At 50.1% G+C, this 22668-nt stretch overlaps 1 protein-coding gene across 1 annotated transcript in view; it reads right to left on the reverse strand.

The window, feature by feature from the left end:
- Window positions 1–7725: 7725 nt before the first annotated feature.
- Window positions 7726–22668, reverse strand: part of CACNG4 (calcium voltage-gated channel auxiliary subunit gamma 4) — a 69381-nt gene continuing 54438 nt past the window's right edge. The window contains exons 3-4 of the mRNA XM_049861284.1: window positions 15426–15566; window positions 7726–10809 (exon numbers count right to left, since the gene is read on the reverse strand). Of these exons, the coding sequence (XP_049717241.1) occupies window positions 10271–10809; window positions 15426–15566 (680 nt within the window). The 3' untranslated portion in view covers window positions 7726–10270. The remainder of the gene's footprint in view (window positions 10810–15425; window positions 15567–22668) is intronic.

A 22668-nucleotide genomic window follows, 5' to 3' on the forward strand; every position in this document is an offset into this window, starting at 1 on the left:
TGGTGCTGTTCCAGGAGGGAAAAGCTAGAAGGAAAAGGGGCCGAGGGAACTGAGTATACTGGTAGGGGTGATGTTACATGACAACTTGTCGTGGTCTAGGCTAGTTAGGATGGCTTTGCAACCAGGAAGGTGACATATTGGGAAAGAATGGAGAGTTCATGGCCCTGAAGGGCTCAATGGGGCCAGGGAAGAGGTGGAACATGCAAAGTTGTGATCAGGGGGCAGGACAGTGACCCTAAAGATCCCAAAGGGGGGCACTCAGGAGTGATGACATGGTCCAGGCTGGAGGTGGAGGTCAATGATGCTGGGAAGGCCCAGAGCTGTGAGGCCAGGGAGTGGTTGGCCCATGACATTGATGTGGCTCAGTGTGATGGCAGTGGATGCTTTAAGCCAGAAGCTGAAGCCTTTGATGAACACAGGAATGTCCAGGAAGGATCTGGGGAGATGACAGTGATAAGAAAGTGTTCAGTGTGGTCTACCCTGGCCCTCCGAGGAGAAGACTCTTCCCCAGGAGGGTAGAAGAACAAAGGTCTGGAGGTGTCAGTATCTCCCACCACCTTTTCCCCTGCAGCTATAAGTCCAAGAACATGAGTTCCTAACCTGCTCTGATCACAGACTTGCGTTCCTGAGGTCGCACTGGCATTTTGTTGGAAGCTGCAAGTTTAAAAATATCTGTATTAGGCATACCTGTCCCAGCCCTCCTCTGGGTTCCAAGGCCCCTCAGATCCTCTTTCTCCCTTCCTACCCCCACACCTCCTGGGACTGAGCACATGGCTGGGCAGCCAGGAGCGCTATATTGGGAACCTGGGCAGGAATCTATGCAGGCAGAACGAATGGCTTTCACCAGGGAGAATGGAGGCAAGCAGCATCAGGGGTGGGGGTGGGGTAGTGGTGGGAGAGGGAGGAGAGTGAGGTTTCATCTATCCCAGGAAGTAGAGGGAGGTTTGGGAGGTTTGAAGATGCTTCAGGAGTTCCCAAGGACACAGTGAAGATGGAGGATGGAAAGGAGGGTTGGTGGGTAAAGAAGAAGCCCAGAGCCAGGTGAGGAGGCTAGAAAGGCAGGTTATATTTTCCAGAAATGGCCATGGCAGAGTTTCCACACCCATGTTTTCTTCCATTCTCTGCCAAGAGGTGGAGCCAATTTCCTTTCTCCTTGAACATGAGTGGGCTTTTGACTATTAAGGAGTCCTGGTGGCTCAGTGCTAACCCACCAGCTGCTCAGCAGGAAAAAGATGTGGCAGTCTGCTTCTGTAAAGATTACAGCCTAGAAAACCTTATGAGTGGAATTGATACTATGTGATTTCCAAGATTTCTGCCTGGCCCTCTTGCCCTTGGAACCCAGACACCATGCTGTGCAGAAGCTCAACCCACATGGACATTTAGGCTGAAAAGTGCAGCTAAGGTCTTGCCAACAGCTGGCATCAACTGCTGCACATGGAAGTAAATGAGTGTGGTGGGATGGTTTGCTTTTGTGTGGCCTTTCTTGCCATAATCTTGTAACTCCCACCCAAATGATTGGGTGGGACTGTGCAATTAAGGTAATTGTGGCCCACCAAGGGGACTGGTCAATTTTGCCATCCTGCTAGGCTTAAAAGAGAGCCAACTCCAGAGCAGAGAGAGGACACCACCAAGGAAGAAGAGCCAAGAGTGGTGTGCATCCTTTGGATCCCGGATCCCTGCACTGAAAGGCTCCTGGAACCAGGAGACCGAGAAGAGAGAGAGAGAGAGAGTTATAACACTGAAGACGGTGAGAAGCGGTGGCAGAGAAACAGCGGCAGGAGACGGCATCATACGCTTCCCAGCCCACGAAGAGAGAAAGCTGAGTGCCTTTGGGCAGAAGGCTTGCTGGCAGAGTAGGGTGCCTCCAGGCACTCGGTGGAGCTAGGTTTGCTGACCAATGGAACTAGAGCTGAGCTCCTTTTGTGCCAAGGCTTACTTGCGGAGTGGGGTGCCTCGGGGCACTTATCAGCAGAGCTAAAAGAGCTTTGTAACACTTGCCCAAACTGGGCAGGGGCTGAGGGCCAGAGAGAGAGGTATGCCTGTGGGCACGGCTGGGAAGAGGCTGTCCTGATGGGAGAACTGTATCCTGAACCTGAATTGTAACCTGATACTTCCCTAATAAACCCCATAACCATGAGTATGGTCTGTGAGCTCTGTGTGGCTATTGCAATGAATTATTGAACTCAGTAGAGAAATAGGGCCATGGGAAGGACGGTTAGTGTCAGTACTGGTAAAGATGGGGAGAGAGGAGGCATGTCTGACCCCAGTATCATAGGAATCAGCCTTGAGCTGTTGCTCTTGATTCTCCCTTCTTGTGAAGTAAAAGGAGGTCATACACAGCCTCCACACCATTTTTACAGTGAGCTACTAGACGATTCCAGCCCCCAGTCATTGAGACTTCTATCTAACTTCTCAGAACCTGTAGAGCTGAGACAAACCATCCTGGCTTGCAGAATCTGTGAGTATATTGAATGGTCGTTTAATGCCACTGGAGTCCCTGGGTGGTGCAAACAGTTAACGTGCTCAGCTGCTAACAGAAAAGTTGGAGGCTTAAGTCCACCCAGAGGCACCTTGGAAGAAAGGCCCGGTGGTCTACTTCTGAAAAATCAGCCACTGAAAACCCCACGGAGCACAGTTCTCCTCTGACATACATCGGGTTTTGCCATGAGTCAGTCAACTCAATGACAGCTGCTTTTTTTTTTTTTTTTTTTTAATGCCACTAAATTTGGGTTAATTTGTGACACAGTCTTACTACCTGACACACTAGTGGATTACATTTTTCAGTGGCTGAGGATGGTTGGATTCAAGCCTGGCGGAATGAAGCCTCCACCTTCCAGGAGGAGCTTGGTGTAAAGCTGCTCACTAACTCTGGGGAAGGTAATGGGGGACAGGGAGGGTGTTATCACCGTAGCTTAGACACACACGGTGTGTAGGTAGAAAAGTTCTTACTGTGTTTAGAGGTGGCCAAGAAGGTCTGGTCTCTTCATCGGCCTGTAGCATGAAGCTAGAGCCAGAAGTTCATTGTGACAGGTCACCAGAGTGTCAGGAAATGCACTAAATAGCCCTGAGCATCTTTGGTCCTATTTGGACACCACTTAAGATTTGGGGGGCAAATGACCTGTGTCTAGCGTTAGGGTACTGGTTAGATAAATAGCGGCATCTCTGTTTTATGCAGCCACTAAACATTATACCTTTGGAAAATACCTAAAGATGTGGAAGATTCTTACATTGAACAAAGGCAGGGCACCCAGCCGCCCCTCACACACATTTGGCTGCACGAAAATGTTGGCCATGACTATCTCTTGGATAGTGGGATTGGGCTGATAACTGTTTCCTGTACATTTTCTATATTCTTTAGATTTTTGAAGGTAAAACACATTACTCTTTTAAGTAGGAAAAAAAAGGGGGTGTTCTTTTTTAAAAAAAGACCTGGACGTTGCCATCTAATTTATGGGTTCTGGGGATCCTACAGCAGTAACATGTCTTCCAGAATACTTATCAGAGGACAACAGTCAGGATGAGAGGGCCCTCCGAGCCCCCTCTCCTGCAGAAGGTGGGTTCTCAACCCTCTTTGATCACGGGCTTCTGTTCCCTAGGATGCACTGGCCGTTTTGTTGGAAGCTGCAAGTTTAAAAATATCTGTGTCAGGTATACCTGCCCCGTCTCCCCTTCTGGATTTTAAGGTCCCTGAGCAGCTCTTCTCTGCCTGCCCTCCCCTTGCTGTCTGGGCTGGGTGGTCCAGGGTGCTATACTGGGAACTAGTGTAGGGAGTGATGTCATGTGGTTGGTTCTTCACTCTCTGCTCCCTGCAGGTGGCCTCCCCCACCCCATCCCCACTCCAGACCACCTCTGTGCCATCTCCTGGGGCTCCACACTAGGGACCCAGGATGGGACACCCCCTTCCTACAGCTGAGGTGCCAGGGCACCCAAATGGGTTCAGGGTTTGTCAGGGCCTGCGAAGAGCGCAGCCATCTCGCTGTCTCCATGACCACCACTCAACAGCAGGCATGGGGAACATGGAGGGCGGAAGTGAATGACCTGCTGCAGCAGGAGGAGTGGTGGCAGGAATGCCCGAGGCAGCTGCCCTCTCCCAGACCAGAGTGCCACGGGTACAGGCAGCATCTCCATGGGCTGTTCTAGAACAGTCCATTTTGGGAAATTTGTAGAGTGTCATTTGTCAGCACACACTCTTGAGCACTCATTTGAATACCAGTTGCCAAGCTAAGGGCATTTGGGAATGTTCTCTTGTTTAAAGTTGAATTTGCCATCTTTGGGAGGGGGAGGTTATTTTCCTCATTGATGTGTGGTTGGGGGAGAGGTTGTGGGGGTGGGGAGGGGAGACGGGAGGAGCTAGGATTTGATCTCTGGTCTTTCTGTCTTTCAGCCACCTTACTGCAGTTGCCAGGGTGTGGGCCGAGGAGGACGCCAGGGAGCGGTGAGTTTCCCAGTCAAGCTGGGTCAGATTTCTGGGGCTGTTCTCCAGCTACCTGTCTGGTTTTATTCTAATAGCATTCTGTTTCCAAACACAGTGACAAAGGCTTCAAGGAGCATCCCCACCCCACTCAGGATGGGAGGGGGCACTTTCACATTTCTTTCCTCAATCCTCAACTTCTGTTTTTGAAAACTTAGGCTGAAAAGTGAAGAGGGAAAAGACAGATATCTAAAAGTGTTTCAGGGAAAGGAAATACTGGGAATAAATATGTGACTTTTCCTAGTATGTCCACAACCTAGACACAACTACCTAAAACTCACTGGGTGACCTGGCACAAGTGAAGCACCCTACTGTGATTTAGTTTCCCTCACTGTGAAACCAGTCGAGGGCAGAGTTTCTCAGCCTTGGCATTACTGACATTTTGGGCTGGATCATTCTTGGTAGGGGTAGGAGATGGGGCTGTCCTGTGCCTTGTAGGATGTTTATCAGCATCCCTGGCCTCTACTCACTAGATGCCAGTAGCACACCCCTCCCAAGGTGTGATAACCAAAAATATCTCAACCTTAGTCGAGAAACATTGGCTAGCAGTATCTTCCTTTGACAGTTGTTATGAAAATTCTCCAAGAGTATTTCCATCCTTCCTTTCATTCTTCCTTGCATCCTCTCTCCCTTCCTCTTTGGTCTTGATTCCTCTTCTATAATGAGGAGGTCCAATGAGATGATTCCTAAGATCCCTGCCACACCTGCTAGTCACCATGTTCAGTGATTCTGTGGTTCTTGTTTGGGTCAAGGTATGAACTTGAGCCTACTCCTCCAACCTGGGAAGAAGGTTCCATGGCCCCGTTTTACAGAGCAGCATCTGGAGTAGAGGATATCAGACATCATGTTGGAGCCGAAGGAGGGACTCAGGACACATTGACACAGTTCCAGACAAAGGAGTCGCTTTCAAGTGAGCCCTTCCAAAATGCCAGGTGGGAGAGAGCAAAGCAGGGTGGTGTACCAAAAGGCATAGACCATGGGCTGAGACTTGCCAGCTGTTCCCCCTGTGGTTTTCCTTTCCTCCTAGCTGAACTACATTTCCCATCCTCCCTTGCACTTCGATGTAGTCATGTGACTGAGTTCTGGCCAATGACATTTGGTAAAGTCACAACTTCCTGGTCATTAAAACCTCCACAAGACCCTCTTCCCTCTTTCCATCTGCCTGCAGGACGTCAATGCAACCTGGGATGCGCAGAGCCCCATAGCATGAGTGCCCGAATCTCTGAGTGTGTGGAACACAGCACACCCCCTCCAGTCAACTGGACTTTATAAAAAAAAAAAAAGGACTTTATATGAGCGATAAATAACCTTCTATTGTATTAGGCCATTATCTGTTGTTATGGATTATGTAGTTAGCCGACTCTAAGTAATATAAGTTAAGGCTAGAGTGGCGGTTGCTGGGCAGGAGGGGGTTCTGAGCAGCGTTTTGATTAGGAGCTAGGACATCCATTTCTCTGTCATTTCTTATGCTTCTAACTCCGTGAGTTATGGAGGCAGAGTTTTTAGTTGAACTAAACACGTGACCCTGTGATGCCTACATCAAAGACCATGTCACAGAAGGCAGACTGCCACAGGAGGCCAGCCAGGATGGCTGCAAAGCTCCCACTGAGCCAGAATTTCCTGGGGGCTAAGAATAAACCAGAGACAGAAGTTCTGGCACAGAAAGCCAATCAGGCAGTGCTGGCTCTGGGTGGGCTGAGCCATCAGCCCAGAATTTGGCTAGGGGTCAGTGGGTGAGGCCAGGCAAAGGCCTGAGCTCCCCTTGGCCCTGGGATCTGGTGGCTCAGCACATCTGGGAATATCAGTTTCCCCAGGTGCTCATCTCAGGCAGAAGGGCAGAAAGTCCAGAAAAACCATGAGTGATTTCTGTATAGCCACAAGTGCACAAACATGGGGACCCCGGGGCCCACAACCTCCCTGGTTCCGGTAGGGGCTAGCCAGTGCCCTCCCCTGGGGCCAGGGCAGGAGAGGCCCTCATGAGCCCAAAGTTCTCTTGAAGGAGGCTCAAGTTTGATGTCTCTTAGTCTCAGAGGAGTGGCGAGGCTGGTGGTAGCTCAGGACACCAGTGGGGCTCTCAGGAAGAAAACTCATGGTCTTAGTGCTGAAAGGAGAACGTGTAGTTGCATGAGAAGATTCCCTGGGCTGAAGCTTGGGCAGAACTAGGGGAGGACATGATTATCCCCCCTCATGCAGCCAAGAAGGGAAGGTGATGTTCAGCCAGCGCCCACCTCCAGGAGTGAACGTGGTGGTTTACAGCTATGTCTACTGTGACTGGTACCGCCCCCATCAGAGGGGTCCCTCCAGTCCCTCTCTCCATCTCTCACCTCTCTTCTCCCTGCAGTCAGGGGCAGTGGCGGCCAGTTGTCCTGCTTGTGATTGCGGGTCTCAGTCTGGGCCATAGCCAAAGGAAGCCCATTCGGCCTGTGCTCTATGCCATCTGCTCCTGTCCGGCTTTATCAGCCTATCAGTTGCTGTTGCATCAACCCTGATTCATGGTGACCCCAAGTGTGTCCGAATACACAATTGTGCTTTATGGGGTTTTCAATGGTTGGTTTTTCAGAAATAGATGGCCAAGGCTTTCTTCCAAGGTGCCTCTGGGTGGACTCAAATTTCCAACCTTTTGGTTAGCCGCTGAGCACATTAACTCTTTGCACTACCCAGGGACTCCTTACCAGCCATAAATCTCACATTTTGATACTAGGGCGTCTATATCCATTTCTTTATCATTTCAGAATGTGGAGGGAGTGGTTAGTGGGCTTCTTAGAATCACCCTCCCCCCAAGCAGCTTGGGGCCTCTGAAGACAGGTCTGGCTTGGCTCAGCTACCCGAACGCCCACACCACACCTGGGGGGAAGCTTGTCTATCTTCTGGCTCCCCTGTCAAAAAATACCTCAAAGGCACCACTCAAGAGTCTAAATCAAGCCAGTGGGGTGGGGAGGTGGCCAGTGACCCAGATCAAAGCCAGAGACGTTTTTCTCTAGAGAAACCTGACCTTGACCTGCACAGATCCAAACACTCTCCTTCCTTCTACCACCCTTCTGCCAGTGGGTCTCCAGCCTCAGGGACATTGTTTACCCTAAATACCCACCAAGACTTGAAGGTCTCCCCCTCTACACACACATCAGAAGAAGACATTTTAAAAATGTTTTTATTTAATTAAAAAAAAAAAAAAAAAGACAGAACTAACAACCCAATACCAGTGGTAGGTACAGGATTCACAAGGGGCTTAACTGGCGAAACACACGGGCTGGAGGGGTCATGAGTTGGGAAGAGGGTGAGGAGGTCGGTAGAGGCCACCACATTTCCCCGATGGGCAAGAGGCCTGAGGCTGACAGCAGGCTGCAGGGAGTCAGCTCCGCTCCCTTGTTGCAGGGCAAGCCCAGGCTAAGATGCAGCAAAGAAGGGTGAACACAGAGGCAAGGGCCTCTGGGAGATCGGATGGCAATGGGGAGAAAGATTGTGAAGGCCAAAGGGTCTGAGGTTGTTTTGCTCCCTGCTCTTCTGTCCCTCTTTGTCTCTTCTTCCCCTCCTTTCTACTCTTTCCTGGTCCCCAGAGTGGACCCTGTGTTCTCTGCCTGGGACTGGGCAAGAGAGGTAGGATTCATGGAACACACCTTTCTCCATGATGTTCTAGAAACTTCTGGGGTAACAGGTGGTGAGGTGGCCTATGTGCCTCCCTTTTTGGAAGGAACAGAAGAGAAGTCTTTTGGGGCCTTGGTGAATGCTGGGTCTACACACTGCGTTCTCTTCCTTCAGCCTGGATACCCACTGCAGTCCAGTTGGTTCCAACTCATGGCGACCCCATGTGTGTCAGAGTAGAACTGCGCTCCATGGGGTTTTCAATTGCTGTGACCTTTCTGAAGTAGATCGGCAGGTTTTTCTTCCACGGAACCACTGAATGGATTCAAACTACCAACCTTTCGGTTAGTAGCCGAGTACAAACCATTTGTGTTACCCAGGGACCTTCAGCCTGGATGAGATGGTGTAATGGTGGTGGTGGTGGTGGAGGAGGTAAGGAGGGCTAGGGAGCGCGGGGAAGAGGTTGACCTACAGCACGGGCAGGTGGCAGGGACAGGCCCTGACGCTTCAGCCTTCTCTGCTGTGCATGCTTGAAGACACCACCATACAAAGCCAACCTCAACGGGAGGAAAGGGTTTCGAGCAAGCACAAAGGGGCCCTGGCACACCTCGCATCAGCTCACTAGTACACAGGGCAGTCAGTTGGAGGTGGTACCTGTGGAGGAGAGGTCCTCTCCTGGGTGCAAAGGAGGATGGGAATGACGGTGAACGTCATCACCAGACAGGATGGACCCATCTGAACTCCTAGGGGCTGAGTCCGCCCATGGGCTCCGTAAGCAGGTGGCTGAGGTAAGAATTTGCTCGTCGCTTCTAAGTACAACAGCTACCGGGGTCACAGGTGACTGTTCAAAATTGGATTAAGAAGTCTCAAAAAGTAAGAAACCATTTATCTTTAGAAAGCATGTGTTTTATATAAAAGAGAGTAAGCTCTGTGTCTGAGAGCGTTTTTCTTCTGAAACTGGCCACGCTTCTACTTTCTTTGCTTCAGGAGAAAAAAGAAAAAAAAGGTCCGGGCAGGGGGTGGGGAGGGGGGAGGAGGGTTATAAAAACCTGAAGCCACTTCTTCAGTTCCAAAGTGCTGGAGCAGAAAGAAAAGCCGGGCCTGCGCTTTCATCCAGGCTTCCTCCATTGAGTCCTTTCAGGTGGTAGCAGAATAAATTACAATATTAGGAGCTGGGAAAGGCGTTACTGCTACTTTTTAAGACGAGGAAATGAATGTTTAATAACCACCTAGGAAATGGAGATTTTTTTTTTTGGTCCCTGTTCACCCTCAGTTTTTCCTTTTTTTGCACAGAAGTTCAGGCTCCTGACACCAAATGCTGGTCAGAGGATCCGCCCCTGCCCTCTGCTCACGTGACAGGGGTGCTCCTTAGGCAGCCATCCTTGGGCCTGTGGAGCGCATCACACAAGAGGCCGCATGCCCACCTTTCATCTGACCAGTGGAATCCTCCAGGCTCTCAAGTGCAGTCACTGTGTCCTGCACTTTCTGTATGAGGCAGAACCTTCCAGAAGCAGATAGGAAAGCCCAGCAACACCTAGAGCCCCTGGCCTTTACCTCACAGTTAGGCCCACAAAGGCCTCCTCGCCCTAAGCCTCAGTCTCCTCAGGTTGAGTGAAGCAGCCCCAGGACAGCACAAAGGCCGAAGCACCAGTTGGCTGCAGGGCTTTCTCATCAGGATCACTGTTTTTCAACAACAGGCCACTGCCAGAAGGAGAGAGAGAAAGGCAGAGAGGCAGAGAGCGAGCTTCAGTTTCCTCAGTTCTGGTTCAAAGAACTGCAGGTTCAAAAAGCAGCTGACTTTTTTTCAGAGTCCAGAGGCCCTCCTTGCGTCTGGTGAAGGCTTCCGATGGCCCAGCGCCCAGGCAGGGAAGGAAGGCCCTGAAACCCTGTTCTTCTGGCTAGATTTGCTTCTAAGAGGAGAGAATGGCTCAATTTTGTTTTCCCAGGTTGGCCAAGGCTACCAGCCTCAGAAAAGCTCTCGGAGCCTCCAGGGAGGCTCCAGAGTCCTGAGGCATCAAAATACCTTCTGTGGGATAAAGTCAGTCTTCAGCTTCAGTCAGTCACAGGCCCGATTCCAGTCTAAGCCAGCCACGACACCATCTGGGGATCAGGGAGGATTGGGTTTGGCTTCAGTTCATTGACTAAGGATCCACTGCCCTCCTGTTTGATCCAAACAGCCGTTCTGGGAAGAGGCCGGTGTTGAGAGGAAGGGGTGGTGGCTCACACGGGGGTTGTCCGCCGGTTCAGCATGCTGATGTGGAAACCTTCCTTCAGGTCCTGCTGGAGAAAGTCGTGCACCTGCAGGAAGCTGGCCTCCTGGTCGGGGCTGTAGCTGGCAGCAGTGGTCACCTTGAGGGGCTCCCTGGTCAGCGTGTACATGGACAGCTCGCCCATGGGGATGGCCCCTGTGATCTTCAGGCCCACGGGCGACGTGTCCCTGGAGGGCGAGGCCTCAGTGGACCGTGAGCTGGAGCGTGAGCGCCGTCGCCGGTACCTGTAGCTTGGCATCCTGGCGTAAGGAGAAGAGGAAGAGGCCTTAAGGAACTCCCGTTTGGTCTTAAATCTCAACTCTTTATTTTTCTCAATGTAAATGTTCACTGCCAGGACGCCCACGGTCTCAGCCACAATAAAAGACAGGGCTCCAAAGTAGAATGACCAGCCGTAGTTGTAGTGATTTTTCTTGTCTTCATCTCGCTTGTCACTTGGGTCACCTGTGTTGCTGGAAATGTATACGATAATGCCAATGATGTTGCTGAGGCCTGAAAGGGAAGTGGGTGGGAAGCACGGGAGGTGGGAGTAGGGGGGACAGAGAGAGACAGAGGTTAGACCCACAGCTGGACCGACAGATAGGGAACAGGAGGTCGGAGGAAGGCCTGTGGTCTTCCCCTCCCCTTGACGAGTACTTCTTTATTCTGGTTGTTAATTTTCCTTTTAATTAATTAAATTTGGTTGGTTGATACAGAGCAAAATTTGAATGAAGACTGTAATAAAACACAAGTCTCCTAACCACCCAGTTTCCTTCTTGCAGGCAACAATGTTATCCTCTTTCTTACATCCTTCTGGAAGTCTCTCTCTCTCTCTCTCTCACACACACACACACGAATGAATACACATACTTCTTTTTCATTTACATGATACTCTTTGGCCCCTTGCTTTTTCACCTAACAGCGCATCTGAGAGACGGTTCTGTATCAGGACGTGAAAAACTGTCTCCATCTTCCTAACTGCACGTGCCATCCACCATATGGAAACCCTGCTGGCGTAGTGGTTAAGGTTAAAGGTCAGCAGTTTGAATCCACTAGGTGCTCCTTGGAAGCCTTATGGGGCAGTTCTACTCTGTTCTATAGGGTTACTACGAGTCGAAATTGACTTGACAGCAACAGGGTTTTTTTTTTTTTTAATCCACCATATGGATGTCTCACTTTCTGGTACAAACTGAATTATGTAACCCATGTACCATGGAGCCCTGGTGGTGCAGTGGTTAAGTGCTAGACTGCTAACAGAAAGGTCAGTGGTTCAAACCCACCAGCTACTCTGTGTGAGAAAGATGTGGCAGTCTGCTTCCATAAAGACTACAGCCTTGGAAACCCTATGGGCAGTTCTACTTTGTCTTATAGGGTTGTTATGGGTCAGAATTGACTCAGTGGCAGTGGGTAACCCCTGTACCTGTGAATGTGGCCCTGTTTGGAAATAGTAGTTGAAGATGTGAGTTAACATGAGGTCATACTCAGGGGGGGAGGGGTGATCCTAAACCATCACGAGCATGTTCTTATAAAAGTGGAGAGACACAGATCGAAGAACACCATGGGCTCTGGAGGCTGACAACCCTTTGCCACTGTGTGACCTCAGTCAGGTCACCTGTTGCCCTGAGCACCTAGCACAGCATCTGGGGTTAACACGTGGGGGGTTGGGTTAGTGTAATTCTTCTTTCCTTGCAAAACAAACTCCAGGACAGTATTCAAATGTCACAGCAGGGACTTCCTTAATTGTTCACACTTGGAAAAATCCGATGGCTCATTAAAGGAGGCAGGTGGAAGAAGGAATGTGGTGTGTTCCTGCCCACTGCCCTCTGCTCAGCCCCTCCACCCTGGAGTGTCTGATCTCTGCTCTGGGCTGAGGTGAAGAAGGGACAGGAGGAGAAGAGAAGGGAAGGGCATCGGGAACGTGGTGAGGAGGGCAGTTCCTGCTTCTTTACAAGTGAAGAACAAGAGCAGGAGCTGCTGAAGGAGACCCTGACCCTTACTAACACACACAACACACATATTCACACACCACTCCCCAGACACACACATACTCTCACTCCTCAGGCACACACACACCACAATACACATACACCATACTTCTCAGACACATACCACACGTATACACACACCACACACACACCACACACACCACTCCTCAGACACATACCACACACATACACATGCATCACACTCCTCAAACACAAATACCTCATACATATACCACTCCTCAGACATGCACATACACCACACAGACACACACATACCATTCCTCAAACACGCACACACCACTTCTTAGACACACACACCACATACATACACACACCACACTCCTCAGATATACACACACATCACACATAACATATACCACACTCCTCAGACACACACACACCACACTCCTCAGATATACACACACACCACACATACACATATACCACACTCCTCAGATATACACACACACCACACATACACATATACCACACTCCTCAGACACACACACTACACTCCTCAGATATACACACACACCACACATACACATATACCACACTCCTCAGACACACACACTACACACATACACAAACCACTGGAGCTCAGGCGCCCTTCCCAGAGCCAGCGCAGTTCCACCTCACCAGTCTGGCGCGAGAAAAAAGATGCTTTGAAAGCAAAAACACTGTTGGGATGGGACAGGGAGCTATGATAAGAATTAAGGAAATAATTGCTTTGTAACATTTTTCACATTTATTTACTGGAATGAGGCCTAAGAAGTCATGTGGCTCCTGCCCTTCCTGACAGGGAGCCCTGTTGTACTTTTATCTGAACGCCACATGTAATGCTGGAACCTTCAGGATATTTCTAGCTAAGCACCAGCATCTCGCTGACCCTTCCGGAGTTAGAAAAGAACTTTGCCCTGACAGGTGTCCCCTGTATGCTCTACTGGCAACTCAGGCCAGAAAACCTCGGGCCTACCCTGACCGCTACACTGACTGCTCGACAGTGTACTGACTGGCCAAGAGCCACTAACTGGCCACTCACCAGCTGTGAGCCCCGCCTCGGCCTCGAATTTTTCCATGTCTGCAGTAGCAAGGAACACATTCATTTGCCTCTGCTGGGGCTCAGAAGAGTTGGCAGTGTTCAACCATTTTAGAATGGCTGTTGTTGTTAGGTGCCATCGAGTCAGTTCCAACTCATAGCGACCTTATAGGGCAGAGTAGAACTACCCCATAGGGTTTCCAAGGAGCGGCTGGTGGACTTGAACTGCTGACCTTTTGGTTAGCTGCCAGGCTCTTAATGACCATGCCACCTGGGATCCTTTGGAGTGGTTGGGAAGGCGGTAAGGTCCCTGAGTAGGGTAAATGGTCTGTGCTCGACTACTAACCTAAAGGTTGGCAGTTCAAACTCACTCAGTGGTGATCGCTCCCCTAAAGATTATAGCCTAGAAAACCCTATGGGGCAGTTCTACTCTGTCCTAAGGGTCGCTATGAGTTAGAATCAACTCGACAGTAATGGGTTTGGCTTTTGGTTTTCAGGCACGCAGTATGTTACTAGGATTCATACTTCTGTGGGTGGGTTTTCCTGGGTCACATTTCTGGAGGGCAGCAGGGGGTGATTCTGAAGGTGTTTTTAGCTTTCTCTTAGCCAGGGGAGTTGGGGCTGTCAAGACAGGGAGGGAAGTCTGCCCTGCTCTCTGCTGAGCCTCCTTGCTTGCTCTGCCCCAGGCACATCAGACTTCTTTGTTCTTACAGAGAAGAAACTTCCCCAGCTAGGAGAAGGGCAGCAACAGCTTCAGAGCCATCCCCACTGCCCCTCGAAAGTGCGACCCAGGATAGCTTGAAGAAGTATGGATCTCAGTAACACGCCACATGTTTCTAATTCATGCCCACTCTTGCGCAGTGGTTAAGCACTTGGCTGCTAACTGAAAGGCTGGTGGTTAGAACCCACGAGCTGCTCCGGGGGAGAAAGATGTGGCAATCTGCTTCTGTAAAGATTACAACCTTGGAAACCCTATGGGGCAGTTCTACTCTGTCCTATAGGGTCACTGTAAGTTGGAATTGACTTGATGGCAATGGGTATTTTTTTGTTTGTTTTGTTTTGTTTTCTGGCCCTTAAAGAGGGCTTTGTCCTCTGCAGGGTACACCTGTCCTGTCTTTACCGGGCCACTCCTTCGAGTCCTGGCCTCACATGACTCCTCCTGGTACTTCCCCACCTCCCTGACTCAGTCAGACTCCCCTGATACAGGTGCGCAGAGCACCTGGCACTTCTTCTTTGGGGCACTCTGCACACCTGGACTTCTCAAGTTAATTAACGAACCGGTTTCTGTGGCGTTGACGTTGACTCATGGCAACCACATGTGCTCCATGAGGTTTTTTTTTTTTTTGGATGAGCACTTTGTTGTTGTTATTATTGAAAATACACACAGTCGTTCACCATTTCAACAATTTCTACATGTACAACTCAGTGACACTGAGGCATTGATTCTACTCTTCAAGTTGTGCAAACATTCTCACCAGCCTTTTCCAAATTGTCCCACCACCAGTGACTTAAACTCTTGCCCCTTAAGCTTCTCATCTAGCCTTTCAGGTTGTTGTCAATTTGGTCTTTTAAAAAGCACAATGCTCAAGACAGCATTACTTATTAAAATAAACTATTTTTTGGTTCAAAGAAGACTTCAGGGAATAGTTTTGCTTTAAAACTTAACGATTATCTCAGTGCAATAGTTTCGGGGGTTCATCTATCCTCAATGGCTCAAGAAAGTCTGGATTCCATGAGAGTTTGAAATTCTGGTCCACATTTTCCCCCCTTTTGATGAGGATTCTTCTATACAATTTTTGATCAAAGTGATCAGTAGCAGTAGGCTCCGTAGGGTTTTCAATGGCTGATTTTTCAGAAGCAGGCTGCCAGACCTTTCTTCCAAGGGCCCTCTAGGTGGACTCAAACTTCCAACCTTTGGGTTAGCAGTGGAGGGTGTTAACCAGGTGCACCACCCAGGGACTCCTCCAGTTAATTACACATGGTGATATTACAGGAATGTGTACTCTCTGACAGTGGAGACAATATTGAATGCATACTTCCCCATGTGTCCAGTCCCTGGCCCAGCGCTGGCACCCAGTGGGGACAGCCGGGGTGAGCAGGCTTACCTGCAGCCACGAAGAGGATGCCGGCACTGAGGACGATGTTGTTCTTGCGGCTGTAGATCCTCCCGGCGCCGATGCAGAGCCCCCCAAGCAGGAGAAGGATGGTGCTGAGGATGGGGAAGACGCTGGAGGCACGCACGATGCCTGGGCGGGGCAGGAGACAACGACAGAGGGCAGTGAGGCTGGCTGCCCATCAGGGCACACAATGGACATTCCCAGGAGGCCCGCAGCTCTTGACACTTCCCCTGGATTCGAAGGTTCCCATCAGGACCTGGAGACGCGTGGAGGGGGAGGATCCGGGATGGGGTGGGGGCAGCTGGAGCCCATACAGGTGAGGCTCCAGGCCTGCTGCTTACTCTCCCCAGTGCCAAGTGCAGAAGCCACATCTGCCCGCAACTCACTTAGGTGCCACGTGGGTGTGGGCTGCACTCCTGCCACGCTCAAAGGGAGGAGAGAGCCCCCTGTGGGCACACAGGAGGCCATGGTAACAGTCATGAGAAGCCTGGATTGTGTCCCATTTGCACGATACCTCACAGCCCTAGAAGCCCTTTCATGGACACTGTCTCCGTGAAGCTTCTGGAAGGCTAGGAAGTGAGAGGCAGCCCTGATTGGTGGCTGAGGGCACAGGCTTTGGCATTAGATGGTCTGGGTGTGGTTTCTACTCTGCCATGTGCTGGCTGTGTGACCTTAGTCAAGCCACTTCACCTCTCTACGACTCAGTTTCCTCAACTGTGAAATGCGGCTCATAATGGTACCTACTTTCTATGACTGGGTTTGTACATATCAGGTGCTTATCGAAGGGCCTTGTCATAGTATGTGGTTCGTAAGTGACAACCTTCAGTATCATCATCATCGTCATCTCCATCTCCAGGGGACAGATGAGGAAGATGGAAGCTCAGGATGTGCTTGAAGTCACGGAGGAGGCAGCTGGGCAGAGTGGGGCACCCGTGGACCACGGAGTCCCACAGATCTAGATTTACACCTTTGCTCTGCCACTTAATAGCTGGGTGTCCAAGAAGGGTAACTCCCATGGCCATCTTGATTCCCTCTTTTATAATCTGGGGATATTAATAATATCTACCTGTATGGGGTTGAATTGTGTCTCCAAAAAGATATATCCAAGTCCTAGCCCCTGGTGCCTGTAAATGTGACCTTATTTCGAAGAAGTGTCCTTGCAGATATAGTCAAGAGAAGGACGTCAAGAAGAGAGCATCCTGGATGAGCCAGGTGGATCCTAAACCCAATGACAAGTGTCATTAGAAGAGAAAGGCAGAAGGAGATTGGAGACAGGCAGAAGAGGAGAAGGTGATTTAAAGACAGTCGCAGAGACTGAAGTGATGCTGCCACAAGCCAAGGAATGCCAGGAGCCACCAGAGCTGGAAGAGTCAGGGAAAGATCCCCCCTAGGGCCTCTGGAGGGAGCATAGCCCCACTGACACCTTGCTTTCAGACTTCGGACTTCAAAGCTGTGAGAGAATACATTTCTGTTGCTTCAAGCCACCAAGCTTGTGGTAATTTATTACAGCAGCCCTATTGTTGCTGTCGGGTCAGCCCCAACTCATGGTGACCCCATAGACAACAGAACGAAATGCTGCCTAGTCCTGCACCATCCCATGATCGGTTGGGTATCGGATCGTTGTGATCCACTGTTTCCACTGACTGATTTTCAGAAGTAGATCACCAGGACCTTCCTCCTGGTCTGTCTTAGTCTAGAAGCTCCTCTGAAACCTGTCTGGCATCACAGCAACATGCTAGCCTCCACTGACAGACGGGTGGTGGCTGCACACGAGGTGCACTGGCTGGGAATTGAACCTGGGTCTCTCACTTGGGAGGCAGGAATTCTACCACTGAACCAGCACTGCCCTCTACAGCAGCCCTAGGAAACGAATATACTACCTCGCATAGTAAGGGCTTAGGGGCTGTGGCTTCCCTTCCCTCAGCATCTGGGACTGGAAGGGAGGGCAGAAGGAAAAGAATGGGGGCATGAGGGGAAGCCCAGAGGTTGGCCTCCCCCATGTGCCTGCCATCTCCTGGCCCAGTTGAAATCCCAGCCACAGGGACATGCAGTAGCCCCGGCTGGGGACAGGGAGTCAGGAGTGCTGGCAGGCTCCAACCTCCTTGGGCAGCTGAGCTGGTTTGGAGTCTTTCAGCCTCTGAAGGCAGCATTTGTCTCCTTTTTGTGAGCCCCCCAGTGTATGCCCCTTGCTTCACAGAAAGGAGATTGTTTGGGGCATTAAATGAACCCTTCTCTCTGGCACCTCCTCCTCTCCAGTCCTCCCTCTGCCTTCTCACAGCCACAGGCTCTAGGATGAAGTTGCCTGTGTGTTTCTGAAATGTGCCCCTGAGCTATGCAGGCCAGAAAAGGCCAGGTCAGGTGCCCCATGCTCTTCAGTAATCCGGGAAGCCTGATGCCTTTAAGGTCACTGAGGACCTGGCCTGGCTCAGAGCAACCACCCTGCCCACGTAAATCCTGTGAGCACCTGTTCCTTCCCATATAGCCCTCATTCCTTAACTCTGGATATGCAAACACTGACTGGGGTTGCCTCGGACAGTGATGCAGGTCAGGCGCTGCACAAAGCACATGGCTGAGGGACGAGTAGGGGCTGAAGTCCAGCCCAAACCGTGCTTCTGAATCAAGCTCTGGTGTAAAAATGGTGTGGTGGGGACTTCTCACCTACCCTAACTTCACAAGGGGGAAGAACCAACATCAACAGCCCAAGGCTCTTTCCTATGAGGCAGAGGTCAGGCATACCTCCACCCTCCAAACTTTTTACCAATTCTGACACCAGCCATCCCTTCCATGGCACTGTCTACACCTCTGCTGGGTTTGATAATTCGTTGCAATAGCTACACAGAACTCACAGACCATATTCACAGTTATGGGATTTATTTGGGAAGAAAAAGGTTATAATCCAGGATCAGGAATGACGTAGGATATAGTTGTTGGGTCAGGACAGCTCCTTGGCCATGCTCACAGGCAGGCCTCTCTCTGGTCCTCCACCCTTCTGCCCCTCAGCCCAGCCTTTGCCCTGCTCAGGCAAGTGTAACAAAGCTCTTTAGCTCCGTCAATAAATGTGCAGGGACAGCCCATTCTGCCAGCAAGGCTTGGCCCGAAGGTGCTCAGTTCTCTCACTTCACAGGCCGGCAAGCCTAGCTCTATTGACAAGTACCTAGAGGCAGGGGCTGTCTTAGGTTGGGTTCTCCCTGTGAAAACATTCCTTCCCATCTACATTGCTTCAGAGGTAGAGTGCCTCCTCCCCCCAACTTGCCCGGAGTCTGAATTCTGGGGGCTTGCTGTGTATTGCTGTTAGGTGCAATCAAGTCAGTTCTGACTCACAGTGACCTTAGGTACAACAGAACGAAACACTGCCTGGTCCTGCGCCATCCTCACAATTACTGCTATGTTTGAGCTCATTGTGTCACTGTGTCAATCCATCTCTTTGAGGGTCTTCCTCTTTTTCAAAGACCCTCTACTTTACAAAGTATGATGTCCTTCTCCAAGGACTGGTTTCTCCTTATGTCCAAAGTCGGGGGTGGATTAACCAGTAAGCAAGGTACAAACAGGCTTACAGTGAGCAAGGTACGCATGGGTTTAATTGCAGCCTATGCTGAAATTGTGCACTACAGTTTAGTAAGTAAGCACAAGTAAGCCCCGTGTACGTTCCTTATTGGGTAATCCATCCCTGCCTGGAGGCACCCCACTCTACCAGGAAGCCTCCTGCCCAAAAGCGCTCAACACTTTTGGTCTGTGGGTTGGCACACCAGGGCTGGGAAGCCCACTGTGCTGTCTCATACCATCTCCTGGTTCTGCTCCTGCTGCTTCTCACCATCTCACACCATCTCCAGTGTTGCAGCTCTTTTTCTCTGTCTTCTGGGTCTAGGAGGTTCTTCTTAGTACACGGACCCTGGGTCCAAAGGATGTGCTCTGCTTCCACGCTTTTTCTTGGTGGTAGTGAGGTTCCCCCTTTCCCCTCTGGGGTGGCTCTTTTTAAGCTTAGCAGGACGGCAAAACTGACCAATCCCCTTGTTAGGCTTTCATACACCTTATTTGCACAGTCCCACAGCCCACACGGTTCCACACACCTTATTTGCTTTATCAGCAAGCTGTCCAATTCTGTTGGTGGGCCACAAGCACCTTATTTGCATAGTCCCACTCAGTCATTTGATGAGAGTTACAATACCATTGCCAGAAAGGCCATATAAAAGGGATCCATTGCACCGCAGGTCACCCCCGGCCATGGTTCTTTCATACCGGGAGGATAACTTTCCCCTCCCAATCATTTTACCAGTCCAAAACAGTCATTAGCAATTAGTCCTTCAGTAGTAGGTTACTCAGGTACCAGCCATTCAGGTCTGCTGCAGGTGTCCATCTGATCTGGTCAGGTTCTCCAAAAGTCATCTTGGCTTCACCGTTTCTGGTGTCTGATAAACTTTAACTGAGAGAAAATTATTCCCTTGCTCTAAGCCTCAGTGGTATCAGCATAGCAAATTCTTTTAGCGACTTTAGGTTTGACCACTGTGCTACAGTCCAGCAGTGCCTCCCCCTTAGTGCATCTTTCATACTGAAAGCTTTTACAATTAGTTTTTACAATCACAATTAATCCTGTTAACAAACAACACTCATAACTGAATCATATGATCCTATCAGCATCTTTTTCCATCCTCTCTTCCCCAGGCCCATCAGGAAAAGAGGAATCTATTCAGTGAGGATTCTCCCTTGTTCCCCTCATTTTGAGTGTAAGCACACTCATTAAAGCATGGAAGCCAGCCACTTCATGGCTTTATCTCCCCGTTTTAGATAGCCAGTGTTTAAACTGTCTGTCCCTATCAAACCAGTACTCTGAGGAGACATGCATGTTCCTTTGTCTGAAGAATATTCTGTTCTGGTTGGAATTTTGAACATCTGCATTCATTAAGCAAAGTCCAGTCCAGAGCAAGCCATCAAATTGCAGCAATTTACTCCAGTTCACAGTGTCAAACATCTTTCTCTCTCTTCATTCAGTTGGGTTCTGGTCAGCTCATCCCCAGCCCCCATGGGCTTGATCAATGGGTACCTGCCCTAGGCTTGGGAGTCCATACACTTCCCTGCCCTTCAGACCAGCCAGTCCCTTCTCTCTCTCTCTCATTCCTAGCCCTCATGGGCGAGGTCAACAGGCACCACCTGTAGGCTCAGGAGTCCACACAACTCCCTACACTTCAGACCAGTTAGCCTTTTCTCACCTTCTCCCATCCTTAGTCTTCATGGATTAGGTCAACAGGTGCCAATGTCCAAATTCAGCCCATCTCTTCAGGCTGCACCTTCCCTATTTCCACTCATCTCGAGGCCCCAGGTGGTCACTTTATGTGAGCATATCAGGCTGTCTACTCTCTGGTTCCCTTTAACTTCCAGGCCTGGAAAGGGGCTCTTCTGATGGGCACTGACATCTTGCCTCAATGCACCCAATGGCAAACAGCTTGCTTGAAGTTCAAAAAGCAAAAGTCATTTCTTTTTTCTTATGGGTCTTTCCTTCAAATGCAAATTTCTTGCTCTCTCAACAGTTCTGGGTGGGTCTGCATGTCTTTTCAAATGCAAATTTCCCAATTGGAAAGATCCTGGGTGGGGCTTAGATTTTCAAGCTAAACCCCCAATACTCTATACACAGGGCTACTGCGTTCAAACGAATAGCGCAAATCCTAGTTCCCCTCTCAGCACAGCCAATCAAGTATTGGCTGAAGGTGGAGTTACACGCTCTCTGTAATCTATAATACCCAATATTCATTTCCATCATACATTTATGTCTGTTATACAATACAAAAACCCACTGCCGTCAAGTCGATTCTGACTCATGGTGACCCTGTAGGTCAGAGTAGAGTTGCCCCATAGTGTTTTTCTCTCTTTGTCTTCTGGGTCTAGGAGCTTCTCAGCACACAGACCCTGGGTCCAAAGGATGCACTCTGCTCCCATCTCTTCTTCTTAGTGGTAGTGAGGTCCCCCTTTCTGTCTCTGGGGTGGCTCATTTTAAGCCTACCAGAGTAGCTAGACTGGCCAATCCCCTCATTAGGGTTCCATACACCTTATTTGCATGATCCCACCCCTGCAGGGTTCCGTGCTCTTATCTGCATTATTAGTCAGCTGTCCAATCCCCTTGATGGGCCACAAGCACCTTATTTGCACAGTCCCACTCAATCATTTGGTGGGAGTTACAAGACCATTGCTAGAAAGGCCATATAAAAGCGATCCGTCACATTGCACCCGGTAAGGATGTGTGTCTGCCTGGAGGACGGGCACCTCCTTCCAACTCACCTTCGGGCACACCATGGACTTGCAGCAGCCCAACACTCGCACCCTGTACAGACATAATCCAACAAACTGAAAATGTGGAGCCTGGAAAAGGGTGCCAGGCCCAGGGCAAGGTGGACGTGACCCCTTGGGGAGCGATATGGCAGGTAGGGTGTGGGGCAGTGACCTCTCAAATACTGACCTTCACAAGGTGTCATGGATTGAATTACGTGCCCCCCCAAAAATGTGTGTATTAACTTGGTTAGGCCATGATTCAGTATTCTGTGGTTGTCCTCCATTTTGTGATTGTAATTTTATGTTAAAAAGGATTAGGGTGGGATTGTAACACCCTTACCAGGTCACATTCCTAATGCAAAGTAAGAGGAGTTTCCCTGTGGTGTGGCCTACACCACCTTTTATCTCTCAAGAGATAAAAGGGAAGGGAAGCAAGCAGAGAGTTGGGAGCCTCATATCACCAAGAAAGCAGCACCGAGAGTACAGCCTGTCTTTTGGACCTGAGGTCCCTGCACTGAGATGATCCCAGACCAAGGGACGACTGATGCATCACAAGGATCTTCGTCCAGAGCCAACAGAGAGAGAAGGCCTTCCCCTGGAGCTGGCGCCCTAACTTCGGATTTCTAGCCTACTGGACTCTGAGAGAATGAACGTCTCTTTGTTAAAGCCATCCACTTGTGGTATTTCTGTTACAGCAGCACTAGATGACTAAGACACAAGGGATGGGCCCCATCCGGCCATGGGTCTGCAAGTAGGGGCATTGGCAAGAGCTCTGCAACAGCAACATAACTCAGAACAAAAGCCCGGAAGTCTGGTGTGCTGCACCCAGAACCCTGAGCTGCACATGAACAGGCTCTCCCACAGGCAGAAGCACTGTGTAACCTTCCATTACCTTCTCCGACACACCAGCTCTCCACTAGAATGTCAGTTCCAGGAGGGCATTGTTCTTTGTGTTTGTTCACTTTTATATCCC

The sequence above is a fragment of the Elephas maximus genome, chromosome 19 (assembly GCF_024166365.1).
Source record: "Elephas maximus indicus isolate mEleMax1 chromosome 19, mEleMax1 primary haplotype, whole genome shotgun sequence".
NCBI classification, from domain to species: domain Eukaryota; kingdom Metazoa; phylum Chordata; class Mammalia; order Proboscidea; family Elephantidae; genus Elephas; species Elephas maximus.